The 20,046-nt window shown below is 38.9% G+C and overlaps 1 protein-coding gene and 1 pseudogene across 3 annotated transcripts in view; one reads left to right on the top strand and one right to left on the bottom strand.

Annotated features, from left to right (window-relative positions):
* Positions 1–20,046, bottom strand: part of LOC118544230 (complement receptor type 1-like) — a 129,793-nt gene that overhangs the window by 72,078 nt on the left and 37,669 nt on the right. For all 3 annotated transcript variants that reach the window (XM_078078193.1, XM_078078192.1, XM_078078194.1), the window contains exons 12-15: positions 17,007–17,092; positions 4,372–4,587; positions 3,054–3,230; positions 682–888 (exon numbers count right to left, since the gene is read on the bottom strand). In XM_078078193.1, the coding sequence (XP_077934319.1) occupies positions 682–888; positions 3,054–3,230; positions 4,372–4,587; positions 17,007–17,092 (686 nt within the window). The remainder of the gene's footprint in view (positions 1–681; positions 889–3,053; positions 3,231–4,371; positions 4,588–17,006; positions 17,093–20,046) is intronic.
* On the top strand, positions 8,754–9,654 carry LOC118540939 (peroxisome biogenesis factor 2-like; annotated as a pseudogene).

Consider the following 20,046-nt stretch of genomic DNA (forward strand, 5'->3'; position numbering starts at 1 on the left):
ATATATACAATGGAATATGACTCAGCCATCAAAAAGAATGAAATCTTGCCACATCTTCTTTATTCTTCAATGAATAAAGAAGATGTGGTATATATATACAATGGAATATGACTCAGCCATCAAAAAGAATGAAATCCATAAGACGGGGATGGAACTAGAGGGTATTATGTTAAGAGAAATAAGTCAGAGAAAGACAAATACCATATGATTTCACTCACGTGCAATTTAAGACACATGATTTCTAAATCTGCTCTATCCAGCTATACCAGCTTAAAATCCTGTAGCCTACACCAGTGAGGGAGACCAACTATCTTGTCTCTCCACCTTGGAAAATGCTCCCTCATTCATGTTGAAATATTCTTGAAGGTCTGCCCTACCACTGATGTGCTCCTGACCTTTAAGGCCCACAGGCTATAAACAAATCATTACTGTGCCATGCAATCAACAACAGAGTAATACAGACAAAAAAGGTTCAGAGGGGTTCCTGAGGAGAGATGAATGGGTTGAGCAGTGTGAGAAGAGCAAGGCTCGCCTTATTTTCATTGCTAAGGGCTTTCTGGGAAGAATTACGAGCTCCTGTTATACTCCTTAGCTCTTAGCAGGTGCTATAAACATCACACCACATTCAATGACAGTATAGATGAATGAATGAATAGTAACCATGACTAAGGAAGGACCTACATTTCTTGCAGCTCCATTTACTAGATGTACATATAGCCAGAGGAGGGTTCCATGTGTCATCTGCCTGGCATTGGCTCTGGGGACTGCCTTTCAGAGTATACCCATCTTCACACTCGAAAGTTATATTATCTCCATAGCGATACACTTTTCTCATTTCCAGGTCCTTCCGGATTCCATCCATAAACTCTGGAAGGATACATTTTACCTCTGAAATTAGAAAAATCAGAAGGAAATTGATATTTTATTGTTAATTGTTAGTTGAAATTGCCATAATGGAGAGATCTATGACCCAAACTGCTTTGCCTTAAGCAAAGATGAGTCATGTTTTCAATCAAGAACTATTGACACCCACTCAACATCTTAGGATTTTAAATTCTCTGACTTTCATTTCTTGGGTAAAGTAAGAGAATATGGAATGTATTACACATCCACTTTTAATTATTGACACCTCTGCAACTATGGAAAGATTGGGAGTTAATGATATCCATGTTCTAACACTGGATCCACTTGGGTCACACCGTAAGGAAACAGGAATGTCACATTAACTCTCTCTAGGTATGCAATAGGTACTGGTATTTTGCTTCTTGATTGAATGCATATTTCTGGCTCATTTTTATGCATAGAACAAAGAAGCTAGTAAATCATGATTCTAAATTTAAAACACAATTTTCCTACTTTATTTTATCTCATTTAGCTTATTCTTTGTTTTGCTTTCTTTCTCTGCCCAGCTATCAATACTTTCTTCAACTTCAAGCAAAGCCTGCTTTTTAGTTGTAATTATCCCAACATGAGGTTAAATTATTTTTTTCTGTATAGGAACCAATAAGGTAAAGTATTTCCCAAAGTATGGTCTGTGGTCTTCCTACATCAGAATATGCTGATAGGTTTGCTAAACGTAGACCAAACTCCAGCTCAAAATGTCAGAATCAGAGTTCTTAGGAATGGCACTTAAGATCCTAATTTTAATAAGGTTCCTGGCTGATTTTGCTAATGCTAAAAACCTAGAATGACTGCTATAAAGCACATTCCAAGAGGACAGTTATTAAGACAAAAATGAATTTTACTTGAAAGCAGCTGCCAAGAGAATAGACTATTACCCTTTTATTTTCAGGAGAAGAACCTTCCCAGAGTCTTAATTTGAATACTTAATCTTTGAAGTATTCCCTGAATCTTCGTACTTCATGCCACTAAAGCAAGGAGGGGTAAGTGTTCCTATTTCTGCAGAAACACAGGGACTCTGTAGTTTATGCAGTCCATTCTTGTAAATAAATACAGGAGAGCCATTTACCATCTCTGTAGAGGACCTCATTTTTTCTCTATCTAAAATTAGAGTGTGGCTAGCCAAGGACTTCTGAGACTTTTAGGTTGGGGAGGAACCTTTGGTCCTATAACCACCATGGCAGCCCATAGGACTAACTGCTCCTTAACATTTGAAACACAGGCATGTCTGAAGTCCCTCCTACCTCATCCCTGCCCTTAGCTTAGTTTTCTAAAAAGAAAAGAAAAGAGACAAAAAGCAAATTGCTAACTTACAGTTGTGCAAAGTCAAAAGAACCACATTTGAAAGGAGACAGAATATAGTGCAGTGTTTAAAAGCATGGGCTGGGCAGAGGCCCAATGCTGGCCCCATCACCCAAGAGCTGCGCACCATGGACTAGTTACTGGGGCTCTCTCTCAATTTCCTCTTCTGTAGAATAGTAAGAATAATCCCACCTCATCAGACTCTTTTGGAGACTAACACAAATAATTTTTATTAAAGACCTCAGTACCATGCTTAGTCACAGAATATTATTTTTAATTCCAAATTTTGTAGTTTTTAAGAATATTACCAACAAAAGATTTTAAGTTTATGCAAACATAGACAGGAATAAAGGCAGTAAGTCTTGGCACTTGTTCTAGGGAAGAGATGAAATAAGCACTTCACCTTTGGTCTTGGAAATTATAATAAGGACCCATATTCAGTAATTCCAGGAATGAATTGCTCTCAACCTTGCTCTATGCTTCAATTTTCCTCACACACACACAAAAAAGTGTGCTTCTAGCCTCTTATTTAAGGTATTTGTGAGGACCACTTGTGACCCTCTGAGGTCCTTCAGAGCTGAGATATATTATTAGTTAAAAGCCTGCAAATCATTTTAAATTGGTGTTTGATGTCGACTGTATTACTGGAAATTCCATCAGTTATTCCTACTACTTTGGTAGAACTGAGAATCCTTGGGTAGCCTCCTTCCCATCTTTTTTTTTTTTTTTTCCTTCCCTGCTTTTCTTGCCCTAATGACACTCATTTCACAATCTTCTCAGAAAGATCTCTCAGCCTTATTGGCTCCATGCATCCATTTTCCATTAAAAAACCCAGCAAGAATAAGAAATACCTTTGCAATAATGATCAAACTGGCTCCAGGTTCCCTGGTATGTGCAGAATATGAAGGCTCTTCCCACCAACAAGTAGCCTGGGTCACAGGTGTAGTTGACGGTCATCCCAGGAAGATATGGAGAGGCGTGTCCTTCAATGTAATGCCCATTGTGGATCTTGGGCAGAGGTGGGCATGCTAAGAACAAGATCCCCCCAAAACACAAGAAAAGACATTCAGTTAAACAAAGAAGTACAAATACATCAACATATCTAATAACATCTTTGACTACTAGATACACAGGAAGACCCAGGGCAGGTAGGTCTCAAGGCACCACTTATTTACCGATCAGTGGGAAGACTGACTCTTTTAATGTAGACTTCTCTGCCTTTCATCAGAATCGCCTGTATTCTCTACCCACAAACTGCATCAGACGGGGGTACCACCAGGATCTACAAATGACCACTTCAGTGCTGTCTGTCTTCCCTGGTGCACAGAGCTTGTGTGGCCACAAGCCACACAATGAGCCCCCGATTGTCAGTTACTGTCATTTAATGCCAGACTAACATGTAAAAGGAAGGAGTTTTAGGAGAGGAGAGCACAAAGAGAACACAACCTTGAACTCCACTTCTCTAGGGCATCTTGAGTTCCCGTTGCTAAAAGTGAGAGGAAGAGTCAACAAAATGCAGTCACAGGCCGAGCAGAACACTTAGAAGGAACAAAAGGAATACAAAAATGCCTGCATCGGAGTTTCTTTAGTTATTTCCACAGCATCAAGTCTCAAGTAAAATAAAACCATCAACGTGTGCTTTTTGCTCTGCACACTCACCTATCCAAGAGAAATACAACTTTTTTTTTTTTTTAAGTAGGCTCCATACCCAGCAGGGAGCCCAGTGCAGGGCTGAACCCACAACCCTGAGATCAAGACCTGAGCCCAGATCATGAATCAGCTACTCAAATGACTGAGCCACCCAGGCACCCCGAAATACAACTTGTAATAGAGATGGCACCACAGAGTGTTTTCTTTGGCATTTGTTTTTAGTGTTGGAAAATAGTCTCTATAAAGTCTGGGCCTCACTGATTCTCCCCATTCTCTCCCTCCTCTTCTCGCTATCCCACATTCCTCACCCCAGCGGGAAGGGCCATCAGAGTACCACCAATTGGGACACAGCATGGCACATCTAGAACCCAGCTGTTATGCGCCCAGCAGGTAATTCTGTGTGTCTGACTTTTACAAGAAGGCCACGTTCCCAAGCAAAAATGACTGTCCCCATAGAAATGGGGAGGTTCTCGCCTAGATATTATGATCTATATAGGGCATAGGGAAATGTGCACTGACCTGCAGGACCAGCAGGTTCACAGCGAGGGGCAGGGCCGCTCCAAATGCCCCTCCCTTGACTGTCACTTGTGCAGTGAATGGTGCTCTCCCCGATGAGGTTGAAGGCTGGGTGGTGGTCACACGTGTAAGTAATTTCCTTTCCATAGGGAATGTCTCCCTGAGAAGTTCCGGTGTGGTGCCCATTAAGGACAGAGGGAGGATGTGGACAAAAGATTTCTAGAAAGAAAGCAAGAGCTTTAGGTTCCATTAGAGTTTCAATCAAAATGATCATACAACCATGGTGCCCTGGGACTGTATTTTTGCCCTGAGAACACAACTAAGGTGGGTGGATTTAAATATGTAAGACTTTTTCGGAGAAGGAAATAACTGAAGTGAGACTTTAATTACAGTTTATTGCAAAAGTCCAAGACTCTCCAGGTAGCTAAGATTCAATTGGAAAGGCAACTGATTTGTTTTTCAGCAGCTGTTGTTTGCCTGCTTGATGTCTGGCATGAAGACAGTCCTGGGTTGACGTGGGCGGTATAAGACAGATGAGGTTGGCCCTCAAAGATCTGAAGTTGCAAAGAAATCTTAGTAAATCTTTATTAAACATAGACGATTGTTTTCAGCAGCTGTAAATGCTTCTTGATGATTCAAGACCATTATCATCTGTATCAATACCAAATACACAATAGTGTCTTCAGAATACACTGATTCCTATCCGGCTCTTCAGAGCCAGATTAAGTGGCTCTAGGAGCCTTTTTTTTTTTTCTTTTGTTTTTTTCTTCCTTCCAAGTTACCAGCTGTCATTTCTTTCTGCTTTTAGTGTATCTGTTTCTAGCAGTTCTCTCCCTAAAACTAATTTGATTCTTTGAATCTGATATGAATTTAGAAATAGATACCCAAGCCTGTCAGAATTGTGTGAATAAACAAAGTGAAGGCCTTCATACAACGAACAGTGAGTGACTTCTCATATCTGGATTTTATCTATGTGTTTGTATTTATCTAAAGCTTACTTATGTATTTACTTTCAGATTTATATGTCTCAGGAAGGTAGAGTTTGCTGGGTATCTGAGTTTTATTCATACTGGATGTTCTTACAAAGTTCCATCACAATCCTGTAAGATGTCCAAAGAGATTTCTAGCAAGATATTTTAACAGAATCCAGATTAAAAGGGCGATTCACAACTGAACGAAGGTGGTTCTGTATATTACATTTCTACACACCTGTGCTTCAAAATATAAGTGGATGGTATCTCGGAGGCTGCTGTGGATCCAAGGGAGTTGGAATCCAAAGGAATGGGGCGAACTGCCCCACCCACATTTGCTGCAACTGAGGAAAAAGCAAAACTGGAGAAGGCCAAACATGGTGGACACGCACCAGAGATAGAGAATTTGCAGAGGTCCAGTCAGCCTCACGGGAGAAGCAGGCGCCCATCCAGGCAGGACAGAGAGGAGATTGGAGGCAGAGGAGAAGGAGGATCTTTTTTTTTTTTTTTTAAAGATTTTATTTATTTGACAGAGAGATAGAGAGAGAACACAAGTAGGCAGAGCGGCACGCAGAGGGAAAGGGAGAAGCAGGCTCTCCGAAGAGCAGGGAGCCAGACGTGGGGCTCTATCCCAAGACCCCAGGATCATGACCCAAGCCAAAGGCAGCTGCTTAACCGACTGAGCCACCCAGGTGCCCCGGAGAAGGAGGATCTTGAGGAGCCAGCTCCCTCTTCAGGGCCAGAGACCTCCCTAACGGAGCAGGTAGAAAGTGGAAGTGGTGAGTGATCGACTGGACCCATTTCTCTCCAGCTGCGCAGATTTCTGAGAAGGGACCTCTGCGACTGGGGGAGAGAGGAAGGGGAGGGAGAGGCAAACAAGAATAACAAAGGGCATTGAAGGAACCTGTTCCCTGGCCATCAGCTTTGGGATTTCAGCAGGAGGTTCAGCAGGAGGTACTCTGGGAGTACTTGAGGATTCCGCCCCATGTTGGGTTGTGGGCACCCACAAAGTAACAGGGACTAAGCCCACACCGCCCCCAACTCTGCCTTCAGCTTTTTCTACACCAGCTTTTTTAAAACCTGTGCTCCCCAGTGCAGCCCAGAGCCAATGCAGGTACAGAGAAACCAAAAACTTGAGCTATAAAGCGCCACCTTCTGGAAATCAAAGGAATGGTTTCTAATTGCAAGTATGTTGAACTGCAGTAAACAAAGGTATGTGCTACTTCAAATGGGACGGCAGAGACACATTTTGTCAAACACTGTGAAAAATCACAGGAACATCGTATTGTAAGTGATCGATCTCAAAGGCATGGAATGTTGCAATCTAAGTGATTAAGAATTCAAAACAGCTGTTACGAAGAGATTCCGTGAGCTACAAGAAAACTCAGAAAGGCAATTCGGTGAACTCGGGAATAAAATTAATGAACAGAAAGAGTTCGTTACCAAGATGTGGTGTGTATATATATATGTAGATATATATATGATAGAATATTATCAGCCATCAAAAAGAATGAAATGTTTCCATTTGCAACCATGTGGATGGAGCTAGAATGTATTACACTAAATGAAATAAGTCAATCAGAGAAAGACAAATACCATATGAATTCATTCATATGTGGAATTTAAGAAACAAAACAGATGAACATATAGTATGGGAAACAAACAAAAAAGGAGATAGAGGGAGACAAACCATAAGAAATTCTTTTTTTTTTTTTTTTTTAAAGATTTTATTTATTTGAGAGAGAGAGCCTGAGCTGGGGAACAGGGAGAGACAGACTCCCCACTGAGCAGGGAGCCCGATGCAGGGCTCGATCCCAAGACCCAGGGATCATGACCTGAGCCGAAGACAGATGCTTAACCAACTGAGCCACCCAGGTGTCTCCCATAATAGACTCTTAATGATAGAGAACAAACTGCGGGTTGAGGGAGGGAGATTGGTGGCGGATGGGATAGATGGGTGATGGGTATGAAGGAGGGCACTTGTTATGATGAGCAGAGGGTGTTATATATAAATGATGAATCACTGGATTCTACTCCTGAAACCAATATTGCACTGTATGTTAACTAACTAAAGTTTAAATAAAACTTTGAAAAAAAGAAAGAGTTCTTTATCAAAGAGATTGAAATTAAAAAAAAGAACCAGACACAACTAAACCACCCTTTTATTTATGCACAATAAAGTTTTCTAATTCTCTAAAACAAACAAACAAACCAACAAACCAGACAGAAATTCTGGAGATGACGAATTCAATGAATCCAATGAAGAATAGGTTAGAGAGTTTAGGAAATAGGACAGATCAGATTAAGAATAGGTTAGTGACCTGGAGGATAGAAATTTAGAGATCACTCAGAAAAGGAGAGAGAACGAAGATTTTTAAAAAGTGATGAAACCCTATGAGAGGTATTAGATATGAGAAAAACAAATATAAGGACAACGGGTCCACCAGAAGAAGAAGAGAGGGAGAAGGGAGCAAGAAGTATCTTTAGAAAAATAGTAGCTGAGAACTTCCCTAATATGGGGAAGGAATGAAACATATAAAGCCAAGAAGCTAATAGAATACCCTATTATCTTATTGCAAAAAGACCCTCCCCAAAATATCTTTTTTTAAAAAAGATTTTATTCATTTATTTGACAGAGAGAGACACAGTGAGAGAGGGAACACAAGTGGGGAAGAGGGAGAAGCAGGCTTCCCGCTGAGTAGGGAGCCCGACGCGGGGCTCAATCCCAGGACCCTGGGATCATGACCTGAGCCGAAGGCAGATGCTTAACGACTGAGCCACCCAGGCGCCCCAACCCTCCCCAAAATATCTTGTAATGAAACTGCCAAAAATCAATGATCAAGGGGAAATGAGGAACGATATATTCAAAGTGGTGGAAGAAAAATTGCCAGCCAACAATACGTTATCTAGCAAGATTAGCCTTCAGATGTGAAGGAAAAATAAAGGCTTTCCCAGAAAAACAAAAACTGAGGGAGGGTCACCACCACCATCGCGAGACCTCCCTTACAAGAAATGTTGAAAGAAGGTCTTCAGCTGAAATGAAAAGACAACAGCGAGTGACATAACAGCAAGTGAAAATACAGAGTACTCTAGCAAAGGTGAAGAATAAACCCGAAACCGTAACTCTCTATTGTTAACCACCTAATTATAATATTAAAGCTCACAGAAAAGAGCATTCAATAGAACTGTATCTACTATAATTTCGCAATGACTTCACAGCATGAAAAGAAGTAAACTAACAACAAAAATACAAAAGGGGAGGAGTAGAAGGCTGGAAGCTTTATAGGTGAATGAAGATAAGGCGTTATCGGCTCTGAAGCCTGCCAGGTCCGGAAGCCTGGGTCATCCAGGTTCTGCTAGGAGAAGCCAAGCTTCCCAGAGAATGTTTCAGAAAAAGTGATGTGGAACGGGGGCGTTCTGCAGACTCCTAAGAGACCTCCAGAGAAGACATGGCTTCCAGAGAAAACACGAAGAGGACAAACAGAATGCTAAGAATAAGTCAGCTGGATGCACTTGAACTTAAAAGGCTCTGGAGCAGCTGGTTTGGCCCCAGTTTACTCTCTCCTTTCATGGATTTAAGACAGGTCCCTTCGCCCACTTTGAAGCAGAGGTGAAAGGGTTCTCGTGGCTTTTCTTGTGGCGATTGACCATTTACTCTAAAAATGCCACCGTAAGACAGTCCATTTTGCATATTCAGTACAAAAAACGATGTTTCCCCAAAGCCCAGGTACCAGCCTCCATGGCTACAACACCTGCCACCACCTGTTTTGAAACCACCATTTGGCGTCATTTGGCAAAGCCAGGCAGTGCGTAAATATTGTGGTTGAACTTTTGAAATTAGGAGGGCTGGTTAATTTCCTGATTTTCCTTCAGAGGGGCAAGTTTGCAACTTTGCCAGAACGTTCCCTAGCCATTCGTTCTGTATGTCACAAGCCCCGAAAGAAATGTGAAGTTGGCTTTGAGTATATGACCAGGGAACTTCTCTGGCATGGTTTTGCTGAGTTTCGGATTTTTCTCTTACCACGTATTAATATCCAGAAGTTGAAAGCTGAGTGATCTTCATGATGTATTCCTCTTACTGGTGTTCCTAACAGTGACAAGACATTAGCCACCAGCGGCAAACAGTGTTCTCTGTGTGGAGAGTGGCCCCCGCATGCCTCAGACTGGAGGAGGTGAGCATATGTTCTGTTACTGCTGTGTGAAGAGTAGTTTCTTATTTGACAGGTACTTTCCTTGTCCTAAGTGTGGCACACACATACACAGTGTACAGCCACTGAAATCAGGAATCAAGATGTCAGAAGTGAATGCTCTTTAGAAACTCAGATTGTTTCCTCTAAGGAAAACTGTATTATGTTCAATACTTAATATTAATCATCCTAAGCATACTGTTTTGGTGTCTTTTATGAGGGGATGTGCTTCTCAGCTACGGTCTTCTGTTCCTTTCCAAGCATGACGAGTTCTAATCACTAGAAACCACATGATTCTGAATATATCAGGTAAACAATAATGTCTATTTTTCTTTAAATCATTGCATTCAATTCTTATGGTCGAGAATAATGGACAGTTTTTTGTCAGACTACTAAAAATGCTCTTTCAGTTTGCTACTTCCTAGAAAGAGGTTAGAGTCTAAAATGATTTTGGAGACTCTGGGATGAGTGTGTATTTATTTTTAGAGATGGCGTTATAAGATCATAATCTGACAATGATAAGACCCTGGTGTTTTGAACCTTTAAGATCTAGTGCCCCAGTTGTAGTTTTAAGGTTTTCTCTAAAACCTGTTTTTGAGGGGTTCAGTTGGCTTCATGCTCAGGCAAAATGATGGCCACCAGAGGCTCCAGACTGATGTTCTGCCAGCTTTCTGGTCCCCCTGGAGTGAGAGCTTCTTGCGTAATAGTTCCAGCTAAGTCCAGGACCCCACTGTCATTGGTCTGCCTGGGATTACACATTTGTGAAGCAGGACAGAAAAGGACTACTCTTGATTACTAGCTGTGTACCACGTGGACCCACAGTAGGAGAACAGGCAGTTCACCACAAGAAAGTCAGGCGCCATCATAAGAATAGTGGATGTTGGGCAGCTAAAAACAATAGATCCCTACTAGAGTCTACATTTGCCTTTTTTATATCAAAAGTCTGTATGCATTCTGTAATTTTACCAGTGATCCGGTTGATCAGGACATAAGTAACTGAACGGTTGACTCAGACTGCAGATTTAAAAGGATTAAATAAATCAACATTTTGTTACACCAACAACAACACAAAAAGATAAGGCATTAATCAGCATAAAAAGGACTATTTTCTCTATGAGACGCCACGTGGTAACCGCAAAGCAAAAATCTAGAGTCATGAAACATAAAAAATGAGGTGGATGACCAAATCACCATAGGAAATCACCATTTTTGCAAAGATAGAAACAGAGGGAAAAAGAAACAAAGAAGGAACAAGACAACCAGAAGGCAAATGATACAATGGCAGTAATAAGTCCTTATGTAGCAATAGTTACTCTAAATACAAATGGATGAATTCACCAATCACAAGGCCCAGAGTAGCTGAAGGCACAGATTCAGCTGAATTCAGAGTAGTTGAATTTGATAAGAAATAAGACCCAATTACATGCTGCCCACAGGAAATTCATTTCAGCTCTGAAGACACATAGGCTCAACGTGAAGGGATGGAGAAGGATATTCTATGCAAGTGGAAATCAAAAGAATGTGGGAATACCCATACTTTATATAAGACAACATAGACTTCATGCCAAAAATGATAACAAGAGACAAAGAAGGTCATTATAAAGTGATAAAAGGGCCAATCTATGTAGAAGATATAATAATTGTAAGTATATACACACCCAACATCGAAGCGCTAAATCTATTAGGCAAATACACAGAGATCTAAAGGGAGAAATGGACAACTATACAATAATAATAGGGGACTTCAGTTCCTCTATATGAACAATGGATAGTTCAGACAGAAAATTAACAAGGAAACATTGGAATTGAACCATACTCTAGAACAAATGGACTTGACAGATAGATATAGAACATTCCATCCAACAGCAGCAGAATACACATTTTTCCTGAGTGCACACAAAACATTTTCCAGGATAGATCATATGATAGGGCACAAAACAAATCTCAGCAAATTTAAGATGACTGAAATCATAACAACTATTTTTTTTCTGACCACAATAGACGTATTTTTTTCCTAGAAATCTACAAGAGGAAAACTGGAAAATCTATGTGGAAACTAAAAACTATGTGGAAACTAAACAACCCACTTCTGAACAACCAATGGATCCAAGAAGAAATTAAAAAGGAAATTAAAAAATGATCACAGGACAAATAAAAATGGAAATACAACATACCAAATCTTATGGGATGCCTCAAAAGCAGTTCTGGGAGGAAACTTTATAGTGATAAATGCATATAGTAAGAAACCGGAAAGATCTCAAATAAACAACCTTACTTTACACTTCAAGGAACCAGAGAAAGAAGAACAGATTAAGCCCAAAGTTATCAGAAGAAAGGAAACAGTAAGATCAGAGTGGAAATAAATGAAATAGAGAACAGAAAAACAATAGACGATATCAACAAAACTAAAAGCTGGTTTTATGTAAAGATAAACAAAACTAACAAACTTTTAACCAGACTAACTAAAAAGAGAGAGAGAGAGAGAAGACTCGAATAAATAAAATTAGAAACGAAAAAGGAGACATTACAACAGAAATACAGAGGACCATAAGATATTATTATGAACAATTATATGCCACAAATTAGATAACCCAGAAGAAATGGATAAATTTCTAGAAACATAAAAACTACCAAGACCAACTCAGGAAGAAACAGAAAATCTAGGAGTGCCTGGGTGGCTCAGTTGGTTAAGCGTCTTTGGCTCAGGTCATGATCCCAGTGTCTGGGGACTGAGCCCCCTCGGTGGGCTTCCTGCTCAGTGGGGAGCCTGCTTCTCCCTCTCCCTCTGTGTGGTGCTCCTCCCTGCTCTTGCGCTCTCTCTCTCAAATAGATAAATAAAATCTTAAAAAAAAAAAGAAATAGAAAATCTGAAGGGACCAATAACTAGCAAAAAGATACTCAGTAATCAAAAACCTCTCAACATTGAAAACTCTTGGGCTGATAGCTTCACTGATGAATTCTACCAAACGTTCAAAGAAAAATTAATACCAACCCCTCTCAAACCTTTCCAAACAACTGCGAAGATGAGAATATGTCTAAACTCATTCTATGAGACCAGCATTAGATTACCCTGACACCAATGCCAGATCAGGACACCACAAGAAAAGTAAACTATAGACCAACATCCTTGATGATATAGATGCAAAGTTCTCAACAAAATATTAGCAAGCCCAATTCAAACACATAAAGAGGATTATACAGTATGACCAAGGGGGATTTATCCCTGGGATGTAAGGATGCTTCAACCAACACAAATCAATAAATATAACACATCACATAATAAAATGAAAAATTTAAAATCATATGATCATCTCAATAGAGGCAGAAAAGAGCATTTGACAAAATACAATATCCTTCATGATAAAAACCCTTGGCAGATTGGGTATAGAAGGAACATACCCTAATGTAATAAAGGTCATATGTGACAAACACATGACTAACATTATACCCAATGGAGAAAAATGGGAAGTTTTTTCTCTAAGATCAGGAACAGGACAAGGGTGCCTACTCTTACCGCTCTTAGTGTGGTACTGGACATCCTAGCTAGAGCAATTAGGCAAAACAACAAAATAAAAGTCACACAAACTGGGAAGGAACAAGTAAAACTGTCACTATCTGCAGATGATATGATTCTGTAGAGTGAAAATCCAAAAAACTCAAACAAAAAAACACTTGGAACTAATCAGTGATTTCAGTAAAGTTGCAGGATATGAAATCAAGATACAGTAATCATTTGCTTTTCTATACACTAAGAATGAAACATCTGGATAAGAAATCAAGAAAACTTTCCCATTAACAATAACATCAAAAAGAATAAAATACTTAGGAATAAATTTAACAAAGGAAGTGAAAAATCTGTATAATGAGAACTACAAGATCTGGCTGAAAGAAATCAAACAAGACACAAACAAATGGAAAGACAACCTGTGTTCATAGATTGGAAAAATAAATATTGTGAAAACATCTATACTACCCAAACCCATCTATAGCTTCAGCGTAATCCACATCAAAATACCAATGACATTCTTCACAGAAATAGAAAAAAAAATCCTAAAATTTGTCTGGAACCACCATGTAAACACAAATCAACACACAAAGACCCAGATTGGCCAAAGCAATTTTGATGAATAAGAACAAAGCTGCAGGTATCACATTCTGATTTCAAACTATACTACAAGGCTACAGTAATAAAAACAGTATGGTACTGGCACAAAATCAGATACATAGGCCAATAGAACAGAGTAGAGAGCTCAGAATGAAGTTTCTAGTTATACAGCCAATTTATAGTTGACAAGAGAGCCAGGAGCACCACTCAAAAAAATTCACTCAAAATGGATCAAAGGCTTAATATAAGACCTGATACCATAAGACTCCCAGAAGAAAGTGAAGAGAAGAGTGTCCTTGACATTGGTCTTGGCAATGACTTTTTGGATATGACACTAAAGCACAAACTTGAGCAAAATCAACAAATGGGACTACAAGAAACCTGAAAACTTTTGCACAGCAAAAGAGACAATTAACAAAATGAAGAGGCAACCTACAGGATGGAAGAGCATTTTGCAAGCAATATATCAGATAAGGGGTTAATCTCCAAAATATACAAAGGACTCACACAACTCAATAACAAAACCCAAACAATCTGATTTAAGAAGGGCAAGGGTACACTTATCTTGCTGAGCACTGAGTAAGGCATAGAATTGTTGAATCATTATATCGTACACCTGAAACTGATATAACACTGTATGTTAATTATACTTCAATAAAAAAATGGGCAAAAAACCCTAAATACACCTTTTTCTTAAGAAGACATAGAAATGGCCAACGGGTACATGAAAAGATGCTCAACATTGCCAATCATCAGGGAAATGTAAATCTACACCACAATGAGGTGTCACTTCATGCCCAGTGGAATGGCCATCAGCAAGAAGACAAATTTTAACAAGTGCGGATGAGGGTGTGGAAAAGATAGCTCCTGTACACAATTGAGGCAGCTACAATGGAAAACAGTATTGAGGGTCCTAAAAAATTTAAAAATAGGACTCCCATATGATCCAGTTACCCATATGATTCCACTTCTGGGTATTTATCCAAAGAAAAGTAAAACACTAACTCAAAAACATATGGGGCGCCTGGGTGGCTCAGTGGGTTAAGCCTCTGCCTTCGGCTCAGGTCATGATCCTGGGGTCCTGGGATCAAGCCCAGCATCAGGCCCCCTGCTTAGTGGGGAGTCTGCTTCTCCCTCTCCCTCTGCCCCTCCCCCTTCTCATGCTCTTGCTCGCACTCCCTCTCTCTCTCAAATGAATAAACAAAGCCCCAAAACATATATGCAACCCATCTCATTGCAGCATTATTTACAATAGCCAAGATTTGGAAACAATTGTGTTCAACAATAGATGAATGGATAAAGAAGATGTGGTGCCTATATACAATGGAATATTATTCGGCCACGAGAAAGGAGGACATCCTGCCATTTGCTGCAACATGGAGAGACTTTGAGTACATTATGCTAAGTGACATAAGTCAGAGAGAGAAAGATAAGTACTATACAGTACCACTTACATGTGTAATGTAAAAAAAGCCAAACTTGTAAAAATAGAGAATAAAATGGTGTTTACCAGGGGGTAGGGTGTGGGGGGACAGGACAGATGTTGTTTAATAGTACAAACTTCCAATGAATAGTAAAGAAACCCTTAGAGAGATAATGCACAGCACATTGCATACAGGCAATATTGTATGATGATCATCAAATGTGCTAAGAGATGAGAACTTAATTGTTCTAACTACTAAAAAGAAAGGATAATTATGTTAAAGTGTTAGAAGTGTTAATTATCACTACAATAGCATCATATTACAACGTATGATAGTAACAAATTAACATGCTGTACACCTTAAATTTACACAATGCTGTATGTCAAATATATTTCAAAAAAAAAAAGAAAAGGGAGAAAAGAAATATAAAAGATAAGGCATGAGAAATGAAATATTCACAGATTCAGAGGTAAATGGTAAATGATTACTATGTTCTATCATCACATAATAATTTTTAAATACTCATGTAAGTGCCTACATACATGTTCGCATACACATATATGGATAACCAATACTGACTCAGTTAAAGGTTTATTGACCTATAAATAGAGATGTGGAAACATTTTTCATGAAAGACATCCCCCTGGAAAATTGATATGGTAATTGATGATATCTTCCTATTTTGAATTTTTTTCAGAGAATTTTAAATTTTTGGCAGGTAAAGGAGGCACCTTGTATATGGCTCCTCATCCATTTCTTTGAATCTTTAAAAGCCAATGTTATTTTCTTTTTATGAATACTTGTGAATACAATGAACACATTTCTTAGGGAAAATTTATAAAATATGGACAAGCAAAAAGAAGAAAATGATGATGGTCCAAAAAGAACGATTTTTAACAACTTAATGTATATTGTTTCAGATATGTATGTATTCATATGCTCCTGTGGCTATGAATATATTTTCAGTTACAGTATCATATTTGGTGGCTGAATAATATTCAGGCATGTAGATAACATAAATACACTATCTGTTTCCACTCGGGTGAGGCATCTCAATCTCTAATTTCTTATGGCATACTTTTTGCCTTTCTTCAAAACTTATCAAACTTCTTCCATTAGCTGTTTTCCAATCGTGCTGAGCATTTAGATTTTTAACATTTTCTGCTGTCCTAAATATTGTTGCATTGAGTGCCTGTGGACCAAAATCATGGGAAAATTCCATGATTATTTCCTTGGGATAAATTCTGGGAAATAGAATTACTAGGTGAAAGGGCATTTACATTAAGGCTTTTGTATATATTGCTCATAAGCCTTCCAGATGTTTATGCCCACTTTCACTGTCATCAATTCTGTGTGTGATCCTGATTTCTTCCAGCCTTAATATTTTACCAATTTGCAATCCATCACTCATCCATGCTCCTCAGAGTTTTGGAAGTTCACCTTACAACATCCCACTGAAAAGATGCAGGGTCAACTAATAAAGAACAAATACAACCAGGGCATGAACCTGGAAGAATCTGAAGAAAGGATAAAGTGCAAGATGACCTGTGGCATAGGGCAATCACTAAGATTTATGAGATCTTATTTCATTTTTCAGAGTAAAAATAATAAGGAAGGGAGTAATCTACTTCTTGGGCTTATAATGTGCTATTAAGAGGTGGTAGAGACAAATTTTATTTTTTTCACTGTCTTTTAAATTTAGTCATGAGGAAAATTTTTACCCTGGAAAGTGTTTACTATCAAATTAGGAAAGGAAGGCAATCTTACCTGAGTTCCAGAAAATAACCTCCTAAAATAAAGAAACACCTGGAGGACTATGCAGCACATGACTCCAATTTTTGAATATCTGAGAGACTACTCTCTGCAAGATGGACTGGATTTCCTCTTTGTAACACAGGGCAGATTTGGATGGAACAGAGGGAATTGTGGGAAAAAAACCACTTCAACTCACCCTCACACATAGGTGCTTCCTTATCCCAAGTGACCGTACTGCCCAAGAGGAGACAAACTGCGGAAGGAGAGCCAATGAGTCGATACCTAGAAGCAAAGAATGGAAAATTATACTCTACACTTATTTTCTACTTAAGTCACCATGAGAAAAGAATAGCAGGTAGATGTTACAAATTACAGGCAGATTAAAACAAAGGAGATGTCAAGGAAAGAAACCTCATCTCCATCTGCAAATTGGTCCTTTACTTCTAAGGACAAGTTTACATTCTCACCGCTTTCATCCATGTTTATTGCTAGTCCCTCACCACTGAATGCAATAATGCCCTTCTTCATGGGACATATTGTACTTGTCTTTATGGAACCTCAAGAGCTATTCTCTCCATGTGTACTTCCATCTGGGAAATGATAAGCTCCTGGATTAACAGGGAAGATGTCTTATTGAAATATTTATATTCTCTAGCACCTTGCCTAGAGACTTTCAACCACGTGGTACTCAAAAAATAGCTGTTGAGTGAAGGATAGGATGATGGCTTTGCTAAGATGACTCAAATGTAAAAGGTGGGAGTACTTACCTATTGTGCCATAAAATCATTCATAGTAGGTCACGAAGATTGGAACATTTCATCATCACTTACTTTTTTATTTATTAGGTACCTATATTGTTATTGTAAGAAATGTCACAAAGAATATTCAACTAAGTTATTCACACATTTCATGTACAGTAGGGTTAAACTTGACTAAGTAAAAAGGCAAGGGGTATAATGTAATGTCATATAATAGTGAGTAGTTACTGGAACAGCTAAGAGCTTTGCTTCTTGATTACCCGAGACATGTGATCAGGGCGGTAACCATTTGTAGCAGAGTCTACTGGTATCTCTAGTATCTACTTTCCTTTTTTTCATTAGTGATGGAACCCTGTATTTTTAACTGGGCCATTGGCCACCTTCATTAAAGGTTCCCTACGGTTGTGTATAGCCATGTGACCAAGTTCTGGCTGCAGGGATGCACCTAGAGTGTCTCGTGAAACTTCTGGAAAGTGTCTTTAAAGGAATGGGTATTCCTTTCTTCCATTGTTTCTCTTTGCTGGCTGGAGTTGGACATGTGATGACACAGAGTCTCAAATGGAAGGATCCCAGGTTAATATGAATCATGGAGCCACCTCTTAGCCCTGGATTTGCACATTTTACTGTTTTCTTGAAGGACTGCCCCTGCTTCTTAACCTGAGAGAGAAGTAAAATGTTATCTTGTTTAAGCCTCTGTTATTTTGTTTGTTCTGTCTTTTACAGCTTAATCTAATCCTAACTTATATACCAGGTCTTCCAAAATCAGTGACATAAAGGTGACGGGAACTATGTGGGTAGAGCAATGGCAGTGAATACTTTTGTAGACACATTGAGTCACTTTTATATTTAGGTAGTGATTGAGTTTTACTTATTGTTGCTTTTTTTTTTTTTATTAACTATGTTGTAAAATCTTTTCAAATGTGCCAACAAAAATTTACTCTTCAAAATTTCTTCAAAGAAACAATTTGAGAAGCAGTAGTGTATTTCCCTCTGCCTTTCTCCTATCATACATTTAACAGTTGTCTTAAGAGCACAGGATCATGGATGTTCCCTGACTTTTGACTATAGACATTGCTCTTAATGTGTTCACTATGACTAAGTTAGAGAATTGAAGTAAAAAATGTGAGGCAGGTTCCAGTCTATGTATGGCTGTAAAAAATGGAATATTTTTGAATGTATTATGAAACACTAATATGCTCCAGTAACAATTATGTTGTAATTTTTCTGACTTGATTTCCCATCTCTCTGAAATTCTTTTACTCAAGCCTACTCCTTAGCTTCCCTGGACATTAGGAATTGAGGTGGCCATGAAGCTAAACCACTGATCAAGAAGAGCCATGAGATTCCCTTCCCTGTAGGCAATATGCACACTGTGCAGAAGCATGCTGAGACAGACATTAGAGACACTATTACATAAGGTCAGGGATGAGATATGTAGCGGCTGGAACATGGTGCTACTTCTGTCCTTCCTATCTTGTTCATGGACTTTCAACTAGTTTGGAGTAGAGGGAATCTATGGAGACATTCAATAGGCTGCAAATGATTAAAAGTAGCTCACAGACATGATTCTGCAGCACATTCAACTGTGTGTTAAACTTTGTATCTTACAGAGAATGTAAGCTTTCTTTCTAGGAGCCATTTATAAAAGTTGTAACATATCATTCCTCAGAGTGTACCCCCAAAAATTTGCACATAGGAAAAATCGAAACAGCTATACACTCTCATTATAATACAATAACACTAGCAATTTAATAACCACAGGATAAATACAAAATTCAAAAGTTTGGATCTTGGTCAAAGACAAAAGTAAAACAGCCATTGCAGATTACCTGTAGGATAAGCATAACACATGATCAGCGAGTCATGTGCTCCACTCTTCAAAGTGTTTGACATAGATTCACTTACTTAATATTTAAAATAATGCTTTGAAGTGAATATTATGCCTAGCCCCCATTTTACAAGAGAGAAAACAGAGTTTAACAAATCTGTTCAAATTCACATGACAGATATTGAGGTTAGAGTTTGAATGTCAATTGGCCTCAGCAGCCTGTAGTGATAAACCTGACATTATTCAGTGCCTTCATTATAAATGCTGATGCAAATGTTACTCTTTGAAAATTTCTGGGGTGCTAATGCCAAAACTGTCTTTAGAGAACATTTAATACTTTTGTTATTTGACCAGAAAAATTTCAGGGGCACTTGGGTGTCTCAGTTGGTTAAACATCTGACTTTCGCTTAGGTCATGATCTCAGGGTCCTGGGATAGAGCCCCACGTCTGGCTCTGTGCTAAGTGGGGGGTCTGTCTGTCCCTCTGTCCCCAACCCCTGTACTCTTTCTCTCTCTGTCTCAAATAAATAAATAAATAAATAAATAAAAATCTTTTAAAAGATAAAAAAAATTCAAATAAATGAACCCAACATTTTACTTTGATGTTTTAAAGATTATAAACATGAACATATAAAGGAAGCTGGTCTGAGG

This window comes from Halichoerus grypus, chromosome 7 (assembly GCF_964656455.1).
Source record: "Halichoerus grypus chromosome 7, mHalGry1.hap1.1, whole genome shotgun sequence".
In the NCBI taxonomy this organism is placed as follows: Eukaryota; Metazoa; Chordata; class Mammalia; order Carnivora; family Phocidae; genus Halichoerus; species Halichoerus grypus.